The sequence below is a fragment of the Chenopodium album genome, chromosome 3 (genome assembly GCF_948465745.1).
Source record: "Chenopodium album chromosome 3, dcCheAlbu1.1, whole genome shotgun sequence".
NCBI classification, from domain to species: Eukaryota; Viridiplantae; Streptophyta; class Magnoliopsida; order Caryophyllales; family Amaranthaceae; genus Chenopodium; species Chenopodium album.
Window position 1 is genome coordinate 60295941 of NC_137836.1, and position 18813 is coordinate 60314753.

The 18813-nt window shown below is 36.3% G+C and overlaps 1 protein-coding gene across 1 annotated transcript; it reads left to right on the top strand.

The window, feature by feature from the left end:
• The first annotated feature begins 704 nt into the window (after positions 1–704).
• LOC145625158 (uncharacterized) lies at positions 705–1598 on the top strand. Its single transcript, XM_081678236.1, has one exon. The coding sequence runs from the start codon at positions 705–707 to the stop codon at positions 1596–1598; it is 894 nt and encodes a 297-aa protein (XP_081534362.1).
• The last annotated feature ends 17215 nt before the right edge of the window (positions 1599–18813 follow it).

An 18813-nucleotide genomic window follows, 5' to 3' on the forward strand; every position in this document is an offset into this window, starting at 1 on the left:
ATGGGGCGTTGAGAATAGAGACAAGGTTCTGAATGCTGGACCCATTTTGTTTGACAAGAAGCCTGTTATCATGAAGGCATGGGAGCCTGAGTTGGATTTGGCTAAGGAGACAGTAACTAAGGTTCCTGTTTGGGTTAGGCTTGTGGGGCTTGAGCTTAAATTCTGGGGTCATAATGCTTTGATGAAGATTGCCTCCCTAATTGGTAATCCTATTAAGACTAATAGAGCTACTGCTTCTAAAGAGAAATTGAATTATGCTCGTGTGATGGTAGAGGTTGAGATTAATGCTTCATTTCCAGATAATGTTGCATTTCTTGATGAAAAGGGTGTGTGCATAACTCAGAAAGTGGAGTATGAGTGGAAGCCTATAATCTGCAAGGTTTGTCATGGTATGGGGCATGAGGATGCTCAATGTCCTAATCACAAAGTGCGAACAAAAAAGCAGCATAGGCAGCCACCTAAGAAAATGTGGAGTTCAGAAGACTAGCTCTACTCAGCAGCAAACTAATACTGTGAGGGGGAGCAGGACAGCTGATGTGAATGATGTTGGTTACAGGATCCACTGTTTGAGGCTCCCAAATTGTTACAGCCAAGTGTTGTCTTGGTTGGTGGTAGTGGTAATAGATTTAGGGTATTGGAGGAAGGGGAATGCTCTGAACTATTCAATGGATAGTGTGGGGTTTTGGAATTTTAGGGGCCTAAATATGCCTAGCAAGTTATGTGATGTTTTGTGGTTCATAAGACAGCATAATATAGGTTTGTTTGGGCTTCTTGAAACCAGAGTGAAGGACAGGAATTTTTGTAAGGTGTTTGATAGAGTTGGTGGTGATTGGTCTATTTGCTCTAATTACAGTAAGCATAAAAATGGTAGAATTTGGGTGATTTGGCTGTCTCAAATTTTTGAGGTGATGGTGATCAAGGTTGAGGTGCAGTTATTTCACTGTAAAGTAGTTCATAAGGTTACTGGTATTCAGTTTAAGGTTACCCTTGTGTATGGTCTGAATGAAGCTGTGCAAAGGGAAGAGCTATGGGATCAGCTAAAGATGCTTGTTGGTGTTGTTCATAGTTCTTGGCTTATTGGTGGGGATTTTAACAATGTTCTTAATCTTACTGATAGGGTGGGCTCTACTGTAACTCTTGCTGAAGTAGAGCCATTTAGAGAGTGTTTGAGTGATGCTCAGCTGTTTGACTGGCAAACTGGGGGTATGTTCTATACTTGGAATAATAAGCAAGGTGGGATTGATAGAGTGAGCCCTAGAATTGATAGAGTTCTGGTGAATAATGCTTGTCTAGATGAGTTTCCTAATTTGCAAGCCACTTTTTTCCCTGAGGGTCTTATGGATCATTGTCCATGTGTTATTCAGCTGTTTGATTGTGGTATGCGGTTGAAAAAACCTTTCAGATTCTTCAATATGTGGATTGATGCTCCTGGTTTTTTGGATGCTGTAAAGGAAGCTTGGGCTATTGGGTTCCAAGGAACTGATATGTTTCAATTGGTTAGGAAGTTAACTGAAGCTAAAAAGAATCTTAAGAGCATTAATTTGACTAGATTTACTTGTGTTGAGACAACTAATGCTGTTGCTGAGAAGAAGTTGTAAGATATACAGTCCCAGTTGCAGAGTGACCCTAGGAATGAAGATTTAATCTTGCAAGAGAAAATAGCAAGGGAGGAGTATACTCAGGCTCATACTGCTAGGTATAATTTTTTGAAGCAGAAAGCCAAGGTTCATTGGTTAAAAGATGGAGACATGAACTCTGCATTTTTTCATGCAATTTTGAGGAAAAGGAGAATTCAAAACACTGTTTATTCTATTGTTTGTGAGGATGGGACTGTATTGGCTGAACCTAGGAAAGTTTGTGAGGCTTTTCTAGACTATTATAAAGCTCTCCTAGGTAGCAATGTTGTTGCTACTGGTGAGGTGCATGATAGTGTTATTCAGGAAGGAAAATGTTTGGGTGTTGAAAAGTCAGATAGTTTATGCAGGAGTTTTAGTGAGAAAGATGTGAAAGAGGCTGTTTGGAGTATTGATGATGATAAAGCCCCGGGCCCTGATGGTTTTTCAAGTAAATTTTTCAAGAGTACTTGGGATGTTACTGGTCAAGCTGTCACTAAAGCTGTGCTGAATTTTTTTGCTGAGGGTAAGTTGCTGAAGCAAGTCAATGCCACTACTCTGACTCTGGTGCCTAAAGTTCATAATGCTAATAAAGTGACTCGGTTTAGGCCAATTGCTTGCTGTAATGTTGTTTATAAGATCATCTCAAAGCTCATTTGTGCAAGGCTTAAGGAAGTGCTTCCTGATTTAGTTGATCCTTGCCAGGGTACTTTTGTTGCTGGAAGATCCATTTTGGATAATATCTTGGTTTGTCAAGATATGTTTAAGAGTTACAGTAATAAGAGAATGCCTCCTATATGTACAGTTAAGGTGGATTTGAGGAAAGCTTATGATTCTATAAGTTGGAGCTTTATAAAAAATATGCTTGGGGCTTTGGGATTTCCTGTAAAGTTTACTGATTTGATTATGGAGTGTGTTAGTACTCCTTCTTTCTCTTTGATGTTAAATGGTGGTTTGCATGGTTTTTTTGTTGGGAAAAAAGGAATAAGACAAGGTGATCCTATGTCTCCCTTATTATTTGTGTTGGTCATGGAGTACTTGACTAGGATGTTAAAGAAAATTGGGAAGAAAAAGGTTTTTAAATACCATTAGAGATGTAAGAGCTTAGCTTTGAACCACCTTATCTTTGCTGATGATTTGGTGCTTTTCTCTTATGGGAATGTGGATTCTGTTAAGCTACTTCTCAGAGCTCTGAAGTCTTTTGAAAGAAGATCTGGGTTACAGGTTAACACTGATAAGACAGCTGTTTATTTTGGTAATGTGCGGAATCAGATCAGGGATGCTATTCTGCAGCTGTCTGGTTTTGTTGTTGGTAATATGCCTTTTAAATATCTTGGAATTCCTTTGAATGACAAATATTTGAGAGTCACTGATTATGATGCTGTAGTTGACAAAATGCTTAATAAGATTCAGTGTTGGAGTAGCAGGAATTTTTCCTATACTGCTAGAGCTACCTTGATAAATGCAGTGCTTATGAGCCTTCACACTTATTGGGCTCAGTGCTTATTAATTCCTAAGAATGTGATGCTAAGGATTGTTCAACTCTGCAGAGCTTTTTTATGGGATGGCAAGGCTGTTTTGAGTAGAGCTCCTCCCTTGGCTTGGGATTGGGTTTGTAGACCTAAAAATGCTGGTGGTTTGGGGATTAGAAACTGTTTGTTGTGGAATAGGGCAGCTCTTGGTAGCTATGTGTGGAAGATTTCTAAGAACACTAAGTCTTTGTGGGTTAAATGGGTGCACTCAGTTTATCTAAAAGGGCAAGATTGGTGGCATTAAAGTCCCAAGAGAAGTGCTGGATGGGGGTGGAAATTGATGTGTAAGGTCAAGGAGGAGCTTAAGGAAGGATTTGCTAGTAATATGTGGCTTAGCAAACAATATAAAATTGCAGATTGTTATAAGTGGTTGCAGGGCAATTTGGATAAGGTTCCTTGGAGCAAGTGGGTTTGGACCAAGTTCAATGTACCTAAGCACTCTTTTGTAATTTGGTTGGCAATGTTGGGGAGGCTCAAAACTAGGGATAAGCTCTCAAGGTTTGGGGTTTGCTCTGATGATCTGTGTCTTCTATGTGGAGAAGAGACTGAAACTATTACTCATTTGTTTTTTGTCTGCAATTACAGTAAGAGATGCTTGACTGGTGTTTGTAGTTGGCTGGGCATTGGTTTGCAGCAGGACAATATTGGTGAGGCCTGGAAGAGCTGGAGGAAGCTGGGGAAAAATAAGATTCAGAGCAATTTTTATCTTGCCCATTGAGTGCTGCTATTTACAACATTTGGTTAGCCAGGAATCATGTGTTCTGGCAGCATGTTGTAATACATCCTGAGGTGCTGGTAAAAGCAATCAGAAAAGAAGTTGGTGGAAGAGCTCAACAACTTATTGATGCTAGATGGAAGACAGAAGACTGTAAATGGCTGTTTAAGCTTAGGCATATGCTGTAATTGATGTTTAGTGTTGTATTAGCTCTGATGTTAGTCTCTTTTTGAAGTGTTTTGTGTTGTTTCCTGAGTCCAGCTTTTACTATGCCCTTCCTAGAAGGTAGCAGGTTCTGTGTGGTTCTCAGAAGAGTTGCCTGTTTTCCTCAGCACCCTTCTTGAAGGTGGGTGAGGTTTCTCTAGGCTTCTAGGGGTTGGTTTGGGCCTTTGGCTCTTGTACAGTTTTGGGTAGCCTTTCACAGGCTGTTGTATTTGTACATTTTGTACAGGTTTTTGTGATTAATATAATTGCTTACTTACCAAAAAAAAATATATAATTAATATTATAGCTTAATCTTGACTGAAACCTTCGGGTCACACCCAAGCAACTAACGAGCCGAAGCGACAAATTAATTATGAATTAATTAATGAGTCGACCAAGTAATTAATATTTAGACGTCGGAAATTCGAGCTTAGAGCATCGAAACCGAACGTCAGAACCAAATCTCAAATGTCGAGCCAAAATTTAGGATTTGGCGAGACGGGAAAATGCTTCAAGTAACAAGTAAAACCCTAGCCACGCGAAAGGATGGGGAAGCACGCCAAGTGGCAGTATACGTGGCAGCGCCATGTGGCAGCCACCAAGTAGCAGCGACATGTGGCAAAAGGGGGCCGTGGACCTGGGCCAAAAGAAAATGGCCTAACCGAACCCAACTTGGGGCTCAAGGTTGGGTGACACATGGTTAGCTCACAATGCATGTGAGTTGCCTTGGGGACCAAGTGAGAAAGTGGTCCTCACCAAACCATGTGACACTTATTACTTGTTCCTTGGTTTATTTAACTAAGGGTTGAATTCATCAATTTTTCCATGTGGGATCTTTATGTGAAAAAGTCCCACGTTGAAAGATGAGTGGAATTCACAATGAAGCTTTCCTTATAAATAGCCAAGGCATGGCTTGGGATTGATTACTTGAGTAAGAGTTGAAAAAGGCATCACCATTATGAAAACCATTCAACGCAAGAGTTGAAAAAGGCATCACCATTGTGAAAACCTTTGAACTCAATTACTCGGGTTAGGTCGGGCCTTGCTAACTCCAAGGCATTGGACCCTAGTCGGTGTTCGAGTTGTAGGTGGACTTCCGTTGGAGGTCGTCGTAATTTCGAAGCTAGCTTTCGAAGTAAGAGCCCCTCGAGGTCGGGCAAAGCACGCGTCAAAGGTATAATTATTATCTTAATCTTGTCATTAAGTTAATTATGTTTATGGTTTTATTTATTACGAGTGCGGTCTTGTTTTTGGGTTTGTTTCCGCGGTGAGTCGGACTCACAAAACCCCAACAGCGGTATCGGAGCTTCGCTCGTTTATTTTTAAATCATATTATTTTTCAAGGTGTTTTTATGGCTTAATGTTTCTAGTTTTAAGTTTCTAATTAGATTAGTAGCTCGGTTTATTAATTTTAATCCCGTATTAGAACTGACGTCAGCTCCCGAACCCCAATTTCGACCCAAAAATAGTGAATTTTTGGTGGAAAAGGTGTTTCTGGAAATGGTTTTACCCTTTCAGATCTCTTTTTTAGCCAAAAACCGTCCAGAAATTCACTTTTCGAGGGATTTTTCGTTATAACTAATAATTTTAAGTCTTTCTATCCTTGAAAATTAATTGCATATTTATGGTGGTTATGTAATTGGTTCAATCCTTATTTTATATGCAATTTTAAACCACTTCTGGCATAAAAACTTGGTAGTAATTTGTGTTTAAAAGCTTGGTTTTATTTTTCACATATTTGCAAAATAATTGCATTAAGTGTGAAAATTTTGTTATTTGAGGCTTCTAAGTACTAAAGATTCAATCATTAATTATATTAAGTGATTGAAACTTTGAGTTACTAAATTCCATGAATTTTTGTTGAACTTTGTTGATTTAATCCTTTTTAAGTTGATTGGAATCATAAATTTTTGAACTTGTGATAGAAATTTGTTTATCTTCATATTGGAAGATATAATTTTTCAAAGATTCACAAATATTAAAGTTGGAATCTTTAATGAACTTATGTTCATTTTTCCAACTCCCTTGTATTTTGTCAAAATCTCAAGATTAATTTAAATTAATTAAATTAATAGTGAGGAATTGCCCTCTTATTTTTGTTGCACCAAGTTGAACCAATTTTATTAAAGAATGGTTCTTGGAATATTTTTTGGTTTTATGCACTTGGATGAATTTATTAAAGTTGGACTTGTTATATTTTCATTTTTCCTCAAAGTTAATTGATTCTAAAATTAATTTAGAATTGATTAAATATGTCACACAAAATCGGGATTTTTCTCGAGGCATAGCACCAAATCGAGGCCTAAGAGCCCCAAGCATGCTCTCGGCCATCCGGGTTGCTCACGCAACCCACATGGGGCTGCCGAGGCTGCTGGGCGCCTCGAAGTGGTGCGTGTATGCGGGGGAGCTGTTGTGCGGCACCATGGCAGCCGCCTTATGGCTGGCCGTGGGTAAGTAGTGTGTGGGGCTTGCATTGAGCATGTATGTGTGCGTAACTTGGTACATAATTAAGGGTAATACGTGTAGACATGGCTTGTGAAGCAATGTTGTGCAATGAGATCGTGCGAGTTGTGTGCGAGTTGTGAGCACTCCAAGTTTTAGTGCTAGGCACTTGGATAAACTGGTAATTTTTGCTTAATTATTCTGTAAAAATTTTGGAGGCTAGACTTCGGGTTTTTGAGCGACATTTGCAAAAATTCTATTTTGGCAAATAATTGGGTTAACCGGCTTAATTAATTGGATTAATCAAGATGGATGCGGAATTTAGTGGGAGCTTCAATTATTAATTGTGCTTATTTACATTAATCGGTTAAAACAACTTTGACTAGTTTTAATTAGGCGTGTTAATCGGATTAACCACCTAGATTAGTTACTACTTATCGCGTGTTTATGCATTGTTACTTGTTTTATCGTTGTAAAATGCATGGGCCATTCACAAATAGTGAATGGATGAATGGAATGTATATTCTCTCACATGTTTTATAAAATGGCAACTAGTGGGGCCCGATTAGGATAGAAAATACGGACTACGATCCGTGATGTATTTTTGTAAATCTAAATACGGTCTGCGTACCGTTGAGTATTTTTGTACCTTAATATTTAGATTAGTCCTAATCGTAGATACTAGTAGTTGCATAATTTTGATCAAGTCTTGAAGATGGAGGTTCTTGGAAGACAAAGCCATGAAGTTGCACAAGAAGACCTTTTGAAGACTTGAAGAATTCAAGGGGTCATGTTAGTTGCTAATATGCATCAAAATTCTTATGCTTTACATATTTATGATCATATATATATGAATTATATGTTAGATTCATGTTTAGGATTTCAAATGTTGTGATGATTAATTAAGTTCACTTAAATCAACCAACATAGAAACCCTAGGTCCCTAAAATATTGAGTGAAACTGTCATTCCAAAACAACACTTATCAACCTATTGAGAGTAGTGATGAGTTACAACAAAGTGATGCATCACTATTACTCCCTAGACTCATAAGGCATACCGGGTATGCAAGTTGGTTTTGGTTGTATTCAACGATATGAGTGATGGAGTCCTAACATGTCGTGGCAAAGTGAATAAATTGTTGAGAGAGCGTTAGATGCGACAATTTATTCAACCAAGAGTGGCTTGGAGCCATTAGCAAAGTGTTGCTTACCTTAGGAGATTAAGTGTTAAGACAAGCCAAAGCATGCTTAACCAGTCTTTGTTTCTTTGGGTCTTGGAATCGACTTATTCTCGCCAAATGGGGACAATTTTAATGCGTGGATAAGACGTTTAATAAGATTGAAAATTTGCATGAATACTTTTTAATTTTCAAACTTATTATGTTATTTACTTGATAAATGGTTATACTTTGCACTTATATTTGTAGAATTCCAAATCAAACTATATTGTTTTCCATGGTTGGTAAAGGAAATCTTTGAGAATGGTTCTCAAAGAAAGGTAAAGCATTTCTAAAATACAATTCTCATAAATGAATTTTATAACAAAGTCCGAAAGGACGGTTGGATCATGTATTCAAAATACTAGGTAGTTTTGATAAAACGTGAAGTATTGAGTTGCAAACTCAAATTGTCAATATTGACAACCAACATATATTTTCGCTTAATACATAGATGAGTAGGACTCATTGATGTAGTAATTCAAGCGTGAATTAAAGGAAAAGATGGAACTTTGTTTTACAGTGCACTAGGTGCTTAATTATGCCTAACAAAGTATAAAAGTCAAAGACTCTTAAAAAAATGGTTCTTAAAGATTATGAGATAAAGTATGATAAGAATTATAGGAATTAAGGAAAAAAAGAAAAGGAATAAGATTCCCTTTCTGCTAAAGAGTTCATGTTATTCTAATTAACTTAGCAAATTATTATCTTCACAAGTATCAGATTTTGCTTGAGTGTTCCACTTTAGAAGTGACCTCAAACTATTGAAGATAAGCTAAGTTATCGACTTACAAGCTTAGAATGAAGCAAGTGGTGCTACATCAGTTGTAAGGTCACATGCTTTGTTTAATTTAAAGACCTTTTGAGCTAAGGCTGGAACAAATAATGGTCATTATTATTGTGTTCCATAATCAGCAAACAATCCGTTTACACACGGAAAGACTCACATTCAAAGCAATGAGCAATAGTCGCGAAATTTATTTGAATGGCATGGTTATTCAAGCCATGAGTTAGGGATGCTTGATTATAAAAAAAAAAAAAAACATTTTCTTAATATGATAAACTAGCATAAGCTCAAAGTCATGGGCATGATTTGCGTTTCGAACATCTTTAGCAATGTCACATCGCCAAGAACGTACTCAAGGCTCTATTAGATAGGCTCTTGATAGTTGATCGATTCGGAATCGTTCTCAGACAAGCAAGTCTTACTTGTTAAAACTGATAAAGTAAAGAGCTATTGTTCTTGGTATAGACAATTGACTCCGAAAGCTAAAGAGGATTCATTTACTTCAACGTTTCAAAAAGAATTTGAAAGAATATGGCTATATTCATCAAATGTGAACAAACTTGACCTTGAATAGTTCAAGAGTTCAATGAAGTACAGTATCCAATTGGCAAGATATCAAAACGTCTAGATTAGATTGAGCGATGTTTGCTTGATCCAAGCGTGACCATCACAAAGTTATGAAATTGAAATTTTCATAAATAACTCCACAAAGAACTTAGTGTGTCTTCACAGAGACCTTGATGCCATTAAAAATTGACTCGAACAATGATGGATCACATCCCTTCCTATAAAGTTCTTAGGATTTGCACAAAGGACTAATGGTACACCAAATAAAATGTCGGAGCTAAGAAAGGACACCATATTTAGTTATGGATAAAATTAACTTCTAAATGTCTTTTCAAGTATATGTCTAAAACTCTTAGCCACGGTGGAAGTTCACTGGCTCGGTGAGAGCTAAGTGACTCAGTGGGAGCTCACCGGCTTATAGGTGGTTCAGTAAGAGGTTAATGGCTCATTAAAGGCTAAGATAGCTCAAGTGGGAGCTAACTGTTTGTTTCACAACGAACTTTTACCCAAAGACACTATACATGTCTCTTTGTAAGCTTTCAAGTGAGACTACGAGCACTACCTCCACAACCTAAATGAGAACATAATGTTTGTTTCTCTAAGTGGTGTCTTTATGGAAAGTAACACATTTACAAAATGACAAGTGGGAGGAAAATGAACTCAATGACCATCGATATTAGCAAACAAACTAGAACTGAGAATCTCATAAGACCTTAAAAGGGCTTCATAAGAGTACTTGATCAAGAATATTCAAAAGGACTTTACAAGTGCCTTAAAATAATTCATTACTCAAAAAAACTTTTGAAAAGTTAGAGTAAGATCAAGATAATCAAAGGGCTTTGGAATCGCCTTGAAACACGGTGTTTGATGCAATTTCCCCGTATATGTATAGAATTCACCAAAGGTTTGGATTGAATCCTATAAATTTATATTGAGTTAGAAATAAACCTAAGACTTACAAGCATATTATTTACTATTAGATAGTAAGGAAATAATGCCTTGTAAGATAGCTACGTGTAGGCGTCGTTCGAAGTGCACCTACGTTAAAACATGTGTAAATATGCTTGGCACTCATAGGAAGTGGGAATTGACATTACGATTAGGGACAACGATTAGGGACAAAGAAAAGTAGGGATCCGCCAACAAGTTTTTAAGGAACTTGTAAACCGTTCACGGATCATAAAAGGCAACCACGATTAAGGGACAACGATAGGAAACAACGATTGACCCGTGAAGGTTACACCCCATTCATAATCCATGACATTACTAATTCCATATGGATTGGAACCACGAAATGAGGATCGGGGATGATGTTACGAAGTGAGTCATGGAGTCACATTCGCCCATATTGGCCTATACTCGATTCCTATAGTGAAAAATGATTCCTGCGATCTCAAAGGCATACAAACAAAATATTCAATTTTCTCTAAACTATTATTAAGCTAAATTGGTTTAATATTAATGCAACACATTATTTTAAAAGATTAATGATCACTTCGATTAATAACAAGATTAAAAAGGAACCTAAACCGGTTGTCCAAATTATCTTATTAAGCGTGATTTTCAATTACATATTCCCTTTAAACATGCAATATAGTGATCAATAAATATAATAAAATAAACATCAATATTGGAAGCAATTCAACAATAATAGCGTTAGTCAAATCAAATATAAAATTAACCTAATCATGATACTAGCAATATTAAAATAAAATAAGAGTGATTAAATTAATAAATTACTCACATTCCACGTGTTCCTTTAAATTGCTACATAATGAATAAATTGTTAGTAACTTCAATAAAAAAAAATATAAATCAATTGGAAATTAAATTAAATAAATGTAGATTTGATTTGGTCCAAACCCTCAGTTATTGGTACCTTTCACGCCTTGGTTTAAGGACAGAACCTCGGGTGTTGTATGGACTCCTTGGAGTGCTTAGGGGAAGAATGATGTAATTAGGAATATAGGTTTGAGGCTTAGAATATGAGAGAAAGAGAAGAGAATAATTTTTTGGTGTAAAAGAGAGAAAGAGAGAAGGATTTGATGATCAAGCTTGTTGATGATTGAAAAAGGGGAGATATGACCTCTATTTATAAGGAAAAAAGAGGGTCAAAGAATCAAGAAAAGATAAGAATTCGAATCGGATAAAACTGTACTCTTGCGATAGACAACAGTTTTTGCGGTTTTTATTTATTTTTATCATATCTTTTGATCCAAAAATTGGAATAAGATAAATAATATGTCGTTGGAACGCTATTTAAATATAATTTCTAACACAATTAGAATCAGATTAAAATATTTTGTATAATAAAAGATATGACCAAAATAGTGAGACGGTGTCAGTTTTTGATAGAGTTTGATATTTCATTCATATCTTTTCCGTTAAAGCTCGAAATTGATATTATAATATATAATTGGAAATATAATTTCAAGGACTATCCAACCATATAAAATTTGGATAAAAAATATGAGGCACGAAAATAATATCTGTATATCTTTGAGCGTCTTTCAATTTTAATAGAATTAGGACTTTAAAAAAGAAAAGTTTTATTCAATTTCAAACTCTTTAATCTTATCTTTTCAAAAAGGATAATTAAGATCTTCTAGAAACTTGTAGAAGCTTCCAATTAATCCTAATTGTTTTAGGGAATGGGTTTAAATAATGTGGACCCTCCACATGATCATTAAGTCGTAGGTAAGGTGGGCTTAGGTTCGGTTTGGACTCAGTTTAATATTTTGGTCATAACTTATTTGTTATAACGCGGATTTGGGATAATAATATATCGTTGGAAAGCTCTTTACAAACCCCATCCAATTATTAAATCATTGGACCCAGATTACGGACCAAAATAAACTGGATTAAATGTTTTTATAAACTGCACACGAAATGAATGGTTTTAAAGGACACGAAATGAATTATTTTGGGTTTAAAGGCATGAAAAGAGGAAAATAAGTTATGGTTTGGGGAAATGGGATAGGATTTGGGTTGGTTTATGAAATTGAAATATGAATTTAAGCACTCCAAGATTAAATACTCAACCCGGCCAATAATGGCGGTGAAAGGTTGTTTATCATCGGATTTGGTTTTGGGGAGACATTTTTAGGTGTCTACAGAAGCCCCAACTTTGACTGAGTTTGTAGAAACTCTAGTTTCAAAAACGATAATCAAAGTAGTCGATAGGGACGGAGAATGATTTAAGACGTTCTGCGATCCTAAATCACTCTTTATACACCGATACCTGCAGAAAAATGTTAGTTCCACAGATAAAAGAGTAAAGGAATAAAATGCTTATCTGACACCAGTGTATCAGTGACAAATGAGTTTGGTAGCTTCCTATGCTTGAAGGAATTCACTGAATGGCGTTTCGCTGAAACACTTTCTATACCTGAGGAAAGTCGACTGATAAGACTGGTAGTTTTCTAAGCCTGAAGAAACCTACCGGATGTTACTTTCCATGCTTGAGGAAAGCCGACATATGAATTTAGTGTTTTTCTATGCTTGAAGAAATCCACCGGATAATACTTTCCATGCTTAAGGAAAGTCGACATATGAATTTGGCGGCTTTCTATGCTTGAAGAAATCCACCAGATGACACTTTCCATGCTTGAGGAAAGACTTGTCTGATTTTGGCAGGTTCGATTGTCCCCAAACGTGGGCCGTAGTTGGTTCGCTTGTCCCCGAACGTGGGCTGTAAATGGTTCGCTTGTCCCCGAACGTGGTCTGTAGATGGTCCGCTTGTCCCCGAACGTGGGCTTTAGATGGTCCGCTTGAGGAAAGTCGACATATGAATTTGGCGGCTTTCTATGCTTGAAGAAATCCACCTGATGACACTTTTCATGCTTGAGGAAAGACTTGTCTGATTTTGGCAGGTTCGATTGTCCCCGAACGTGGGCCGTAGTTGGTTCGCTTATCCCCGAACGTGGGCTGTAAATCCCCGAACGTGGGCTTTAGATGGTCCGCTTGTCCCCGGAAGTGGGCTGTAAATGGTTCGTTTGCCCCTGAACGTGGGTTGTCGATGGTCCGCTTGTCCCCGGACGTGGGCTGTAATTGAGACCTTCAAAATAAAATTTGTCAAGAGACTCGTATAGACTGTGATTGACTTGACCAAGTTTGACTTGTCACGACATGACATGTGTATAACTTATGGTTGTGTGTGTGTGTATGGTGTGTGTGTGCAGACACAAGCAACCAAAAATGCAAAAGTAAAAATTTTCCGTCATTTTTGTCATGAGACGAGTGGAGGGTACCGACTTTCTCCCGAAAAAGAAAAACGTGAAAAATGAAATTTTATTTTCGAAATTCCCTCGATAAAAGATTTTGAAAAAGTTTTTGAACTTCTCCAAAAGAAAAGGAAAGAAGTTTTGAACTTCTTCGTTGAGCTAAACAAAATGAATCGCATGGATTTAATGTATGCATGATGCATGTTCTTAGGCCAGGAAGCTAAGGAGGATTACATCATGTGACACGATAGATGAATGAACTTAGGTCATGGGGCTAAGCATCATATATGGTGTAAAGAAGCGATCTTTAACGTCACTTAGGTCTAGAAGCTAAGCGCGTATATAGATGAAGTGATTATTGCATAATGAACGTTGCTTAGGTTAAGGAGCTAATAACGATATGTTTTGTATGATTACAAATCATTGATATATAAATGTTGCTCAGCACACTATTCGATGCGTGAAACAATGAATATTGCTCAGGTCAGGAAGCTAAGCAAGTATACAATGTTTCTTTTAATGAATGTTGTCTTGAAAGATGATGAAGCATGCACAGTGTTGAAACAAGATTTCATGAAAAAGGGTTCTTAAAGGGAAGGATTGTGTGAGTGAAGTGTGTGAATGTGATACTAAGGCTGGCTGCAAGTGTTATGGTGATGGAAATATGTGTGAGAAGAGTCAAAGATGATGACTCTTTAGGCTGGGTAGGCTAAATGATGTGGGTTCAATCCCCCAAGTCTAGCTCTAAATGGATAGGGGTAAGCATTGGATATTCTTTGACTCGATCAATCATATGAATGTGGTCGCACCTTGATGTGAGGTTGCCTACGTATCCGTTAGGAATCAGGCCAACGTAGCTCTAGCCGAACTTTGCACAAGTGTATGTACACCTAAAAGAGGTCTTTCAAGGGTTGTAATATGGTTAAGTTGATGGTTTAAAGAAGAAAAGGGTACAAGGCTCAAGACCCGAGAGAATCCCCAAGATGTGTAATTGTGAATTTGAAAATTTTGAATTTTGCAAGTTTATTTTCTTTATTTTCTATTTTTTTTATTTTCGTTTTTTTTTCCATTCTTTTGAATCAATGTGGGCAATCTCAGATCATGCGGTCCATCACTCACTTAGCATTCATGTTTCTCGGGCACGGTACCAAGCACTCGATGATAGACGCAATTTGAGACGTGTTCATATCAAAGACATTGGAACACTTGCCCTTAGACATTGTTTTATTGTTGCTTTGCTACTTTTTTTTACGTTCTTTTTTAATGTTATACAATTACACATCTTCCAATCCCAGGGTTAAGTGAATGTGGGTTGAAGAAATGTAGGCCAAACGTTAGACGAGGCTCAAAGTGGTTGATAAAGAAATGGAATGTGATTGAACGGTTAACAGGGAATGACAGGGTTGCAAAGGTGCCTCAAGTCATTGGTGTACCTTGTGTTTAGTTCGGTAATTGATTTTTTTTTTTTTTTTAGAATGAATGAAAAATGTTATGATCGAGATGTAAAAGAAATTTGCTCATTTTATTAATGGAAAAGGTGAACGAAACACATGAAACATATAAGAATTCGAAATGGAAAACCTATGCTAGACATGAATGGGGGAATGGAGATGAATGATAAAGAAAAAAAAATAAATCATGAAATCTTGCACAAAGGATCTGATGTGCGCCTTGTGTTCATTACTTCTTGCCGCCTGGAGCAAAAAAGTTTGTTGTTGTTGATGCTTTGATTGGAAGGAAAGAAGGAAGGAGTGACGTTCCCCTTATTCTTCCAACTATTGCCTAGTGATTCTTGAACTCGAATACCATGGAACAAAATGAGCTCACTTAATGCATTGACTCGAAACTCAGATTGGAAATGAAGAGTGTATGAAATAATCCTGAAAACCGATGGGAAATACTCCACTCATTCCTATTATGACGGAAAACAACGCATGCATGGTCCTAGTATACGATCATAAACAATATAGTGCATTACTCGAAGACAAAGTGTGAGCAATGACTCAACATGTGTGATTAGGTGAGTTTATTAAGACTGGTGGTATGATCGCATGGCTAGACATGAGGACGTTGTGAAAAACAAAGGACCCAATGACCAAATAGCACGGAAGACTAAAAGACAAACTAACTTGATTAATTTTGTCCAATTTTAATGTTTATGCTATTTAATAGGTGAAACGGTCCATTGGCAATCGTTATTCATAAATAAGATCAACCACAATCAAAGACAAAGAACACATGTTAAGGTTAGCACAAAAATCGATCACAAGAAACTAGAAAGAGGACTAGAATTCTATAAGAGTTAGGACTCATGGAGTCATGGGTATAAAATAAATAAATAAATAAATAAATAAAAATAAAAATCTATAATCCTATGTTATATGAGTTGACACGGATTAAAGGATTTGGCTAAGACTAGCTTGACACGAAAAGATATAAAAAAAAATAAAAAAAATAAAAAGAAAGTTGACTCTAAAAAAGACACCTAAACTGGACATACTGTAATATATTGGTTATAACTTTTGATCTGTGACTTTTATTGGGACGAAACTAGTTTCAAATGAAAGATAGAACTCGGGGCTACATATCCATAGTTTGCACGACACGTAACTCTTTCTAGAACTCCGGCTATGACCAAAACAAGTTGACTCTTGTACAGGATACGAGGATAAAAATCTGGGTTGACTCAAATTAAAAAAAAAATTCTATGACACGACTCAAAAAAAAATAAAAAGGGTTTAGTAAGAAAAAAAAATTATTAAAAAAAAAATTCAATAAAAAAAATGCACATATAAGCACATCATCAAGCATGATGCAATGAAGTTCGCAACCTAGAGTCAAGATCTATGTTCCACTATGTTCAAGCTTTTGGGTGTCAAAGGGTACCATGGTTAAGAGTTTGGACGCGTTAGCAAGGCAGCCTCCCTTGAGGGTGTATGCCTGATGAGTGTCATTTATGGCGCTCAATAGAATAAGATTTAGGTCATTTTTCTATATTTTCTTTCTTTATTTTTCTATAATTTTCTTAGTTTTCATTGTTTTTCCATTTTAATAACTCATTTTGAGTTTTTATTAGTTTTTGTGAGTTTTTCATGATTTTATTCTTTAATTCATAGCTTTAGTTTTATTTCTTTTATTTTCTATTTTACTATATTTATTTCTATTTTATTTATTTTATTTTGTCTTGATTTTTCCTCTCGGGTTTGCTTGTATGTAGGTGTGGTTTGGATCGAGGTATGTGTATTAATTTGAAGTAATGTTTGATGTTTCGGGTCCCAACCAAGGAAACAATTGAGCAAGAGCCCGAGGAGAGCAATACTAGTGAATCTTAAAGAATTCGAAAAGGAAAGCAAGAATGTTGGCATGTTTAATTTGTTGCTAGCAAAAGGGTTTGAAGGAATGAAGGAAATCTAAGGAATAACACCAGAAATGAGTTCAAGCTTTCTTATATGGTAAAATCCATTGTTTTTAATGAAGAATCCATTGTCAAATAAGGAATCACTGAGCAGCCCAACCGCGGCGCTGGTATGACAGCCGCGGGAGCGGGCTCAGCAGCACCAAATCAGGCAATAAGTCACCGCTGTCTGGCCGCGGGCTCACCGCGGGCGCGGCCGTCGTGCCCTGTTTCACGCAGCTTCCCCTGTTCCCGCAACAGTGGCGGAAGTATGTGGAAATAAGGGGGGGCACTGGACCCCACTTGGTGAAAAAAATTTCTATAAATAAAAAAGCTAGTACAGAAAAAAAATATTATATATACAAAGATGACCCCACTTATAGCTAAAAAGTGACCCCTATTTGACCACTTTTAAGAGACTTTCCATATTCTTAGAAAAAAAAAGGTAAAAAAAAATAAAGATAAATTTTATATCCTTAATTTACGTTTCCAAGACTTCCTATTATGACTATCCTATTTTATTTTTATTTTTCTTTATTATTTTTGTAAGTGAATGTAGACTTTTTCTACAGTTTGTTTCTTTGTTCTTCCACTTCTTTACTCTCTTTCTTATTAATATCATTATAAAACTACACTTTTTAAATTCACCCAACAATCAAAAGTCAAACCTTCAAAAGCAAAACCTATTTTTTTTTTTAATCCAATCATCCAAGAAGAATACAATCAATAGACAATATTCACGCTTTGGCTGTGCGGCTGCGACCTGCATGCGAGTCTGACGGTAAATTTTTTTTTTTTTTTTTTTGGTTTTTAATTTTTTATGTTCTTTAATTTTAATTTTAATTTTAGTTTATATGAATTATTTAAGTATCAAATTATTAATATTTGTTAATAGTTAGATTAGATTTATTATTTATACCTTTTAAGTATTAACCTATACAACATGTTAATATACCTTCTTGAATGTTCGAAAGTGACAAGATTTTTTTTTACTGTTATTGTCTAGACTCTAATTAATATATGTATATTTCATATTTTTTTCAGTTATGGACAAATTTGTAATAAGGAAAAAGGCTAGAGCGGATGAAGGTACAAGTGGGAGTACCCCAAAATCGTCTAAACCCGTTCCTAATTGTGATGAGCAAGTTGATTTAGAAAATCTTCCAATTGATCCGGGAGAAAGAACACGAATTTCAGACTATCCTTCTAAATTCTAAGAGGCGGTAAGACAAAAATATATTACCATTGGTCCTATCCAACCTCGCACTCATATCTTTCCCCAAAAATTGATTGGCAATAAGTTGAGAAGATTTAACTCTAGTTGGTATGATGATTATAGCAATTGGTTAGAATATAGCATTAAAAAAGATGCATTGTTTTGTTTGCCTTGCTACTTGTTCAAACCTGAGGGGTATAAAGGTGGGGGTGATGCTTTTGTTGTTGATGGATTTTCATCTTGGAATAAAAAGGATAGGTTAGATTTGCATGTTGGTGATATTGAAAGCTCACACAGTAATGTTGTTGAAAAATATTTAAATCTGAAAAATGTCCATGCTTCCATTGAAACAGCATTCAATCCATTGCAAACACCTCAAATGAAAAATGATTATAAGACTCGTTTAAATACATCTATTGTATGTGTTAGATATTTGTTGCGGATGGGATTGGCATTTCGTGGTCATGATGAATCTGATGAGTCAAGTAATCGGGGAAATTTCATTGAACTTGTAAAAGTTGCTGCTGTTTTGAATGGTGAAATTGATAAAGTTGTGTTAAACAATGCTCCCAAAAATCTACAAATGACTGCTCCTAGTATTCAAAAAGATATTGTGCATGCATGTGCTAAAGAAACAACTAAAGCTATTATTGAAGAACTTGGAGGTGATTTGTTTGGCATACTAGTTGATGAATCTAGTGATGTTTCTGTCAAAGAGCAATTGGCTGTTGTGTTGCGTTTTGTTAATAAGTCGGGTTTGGTTGTGGAACGCTTTCTTGGACTTATGCATGTTCCTAATACTTGTGCCATATCTCTCAAATCTGCCATTGAATCTTTATTGTTGGAAAATGGGTTAAGTATGACAAGTGTACGAGGACAGGGTTATGATGGGGAAAAGTAAT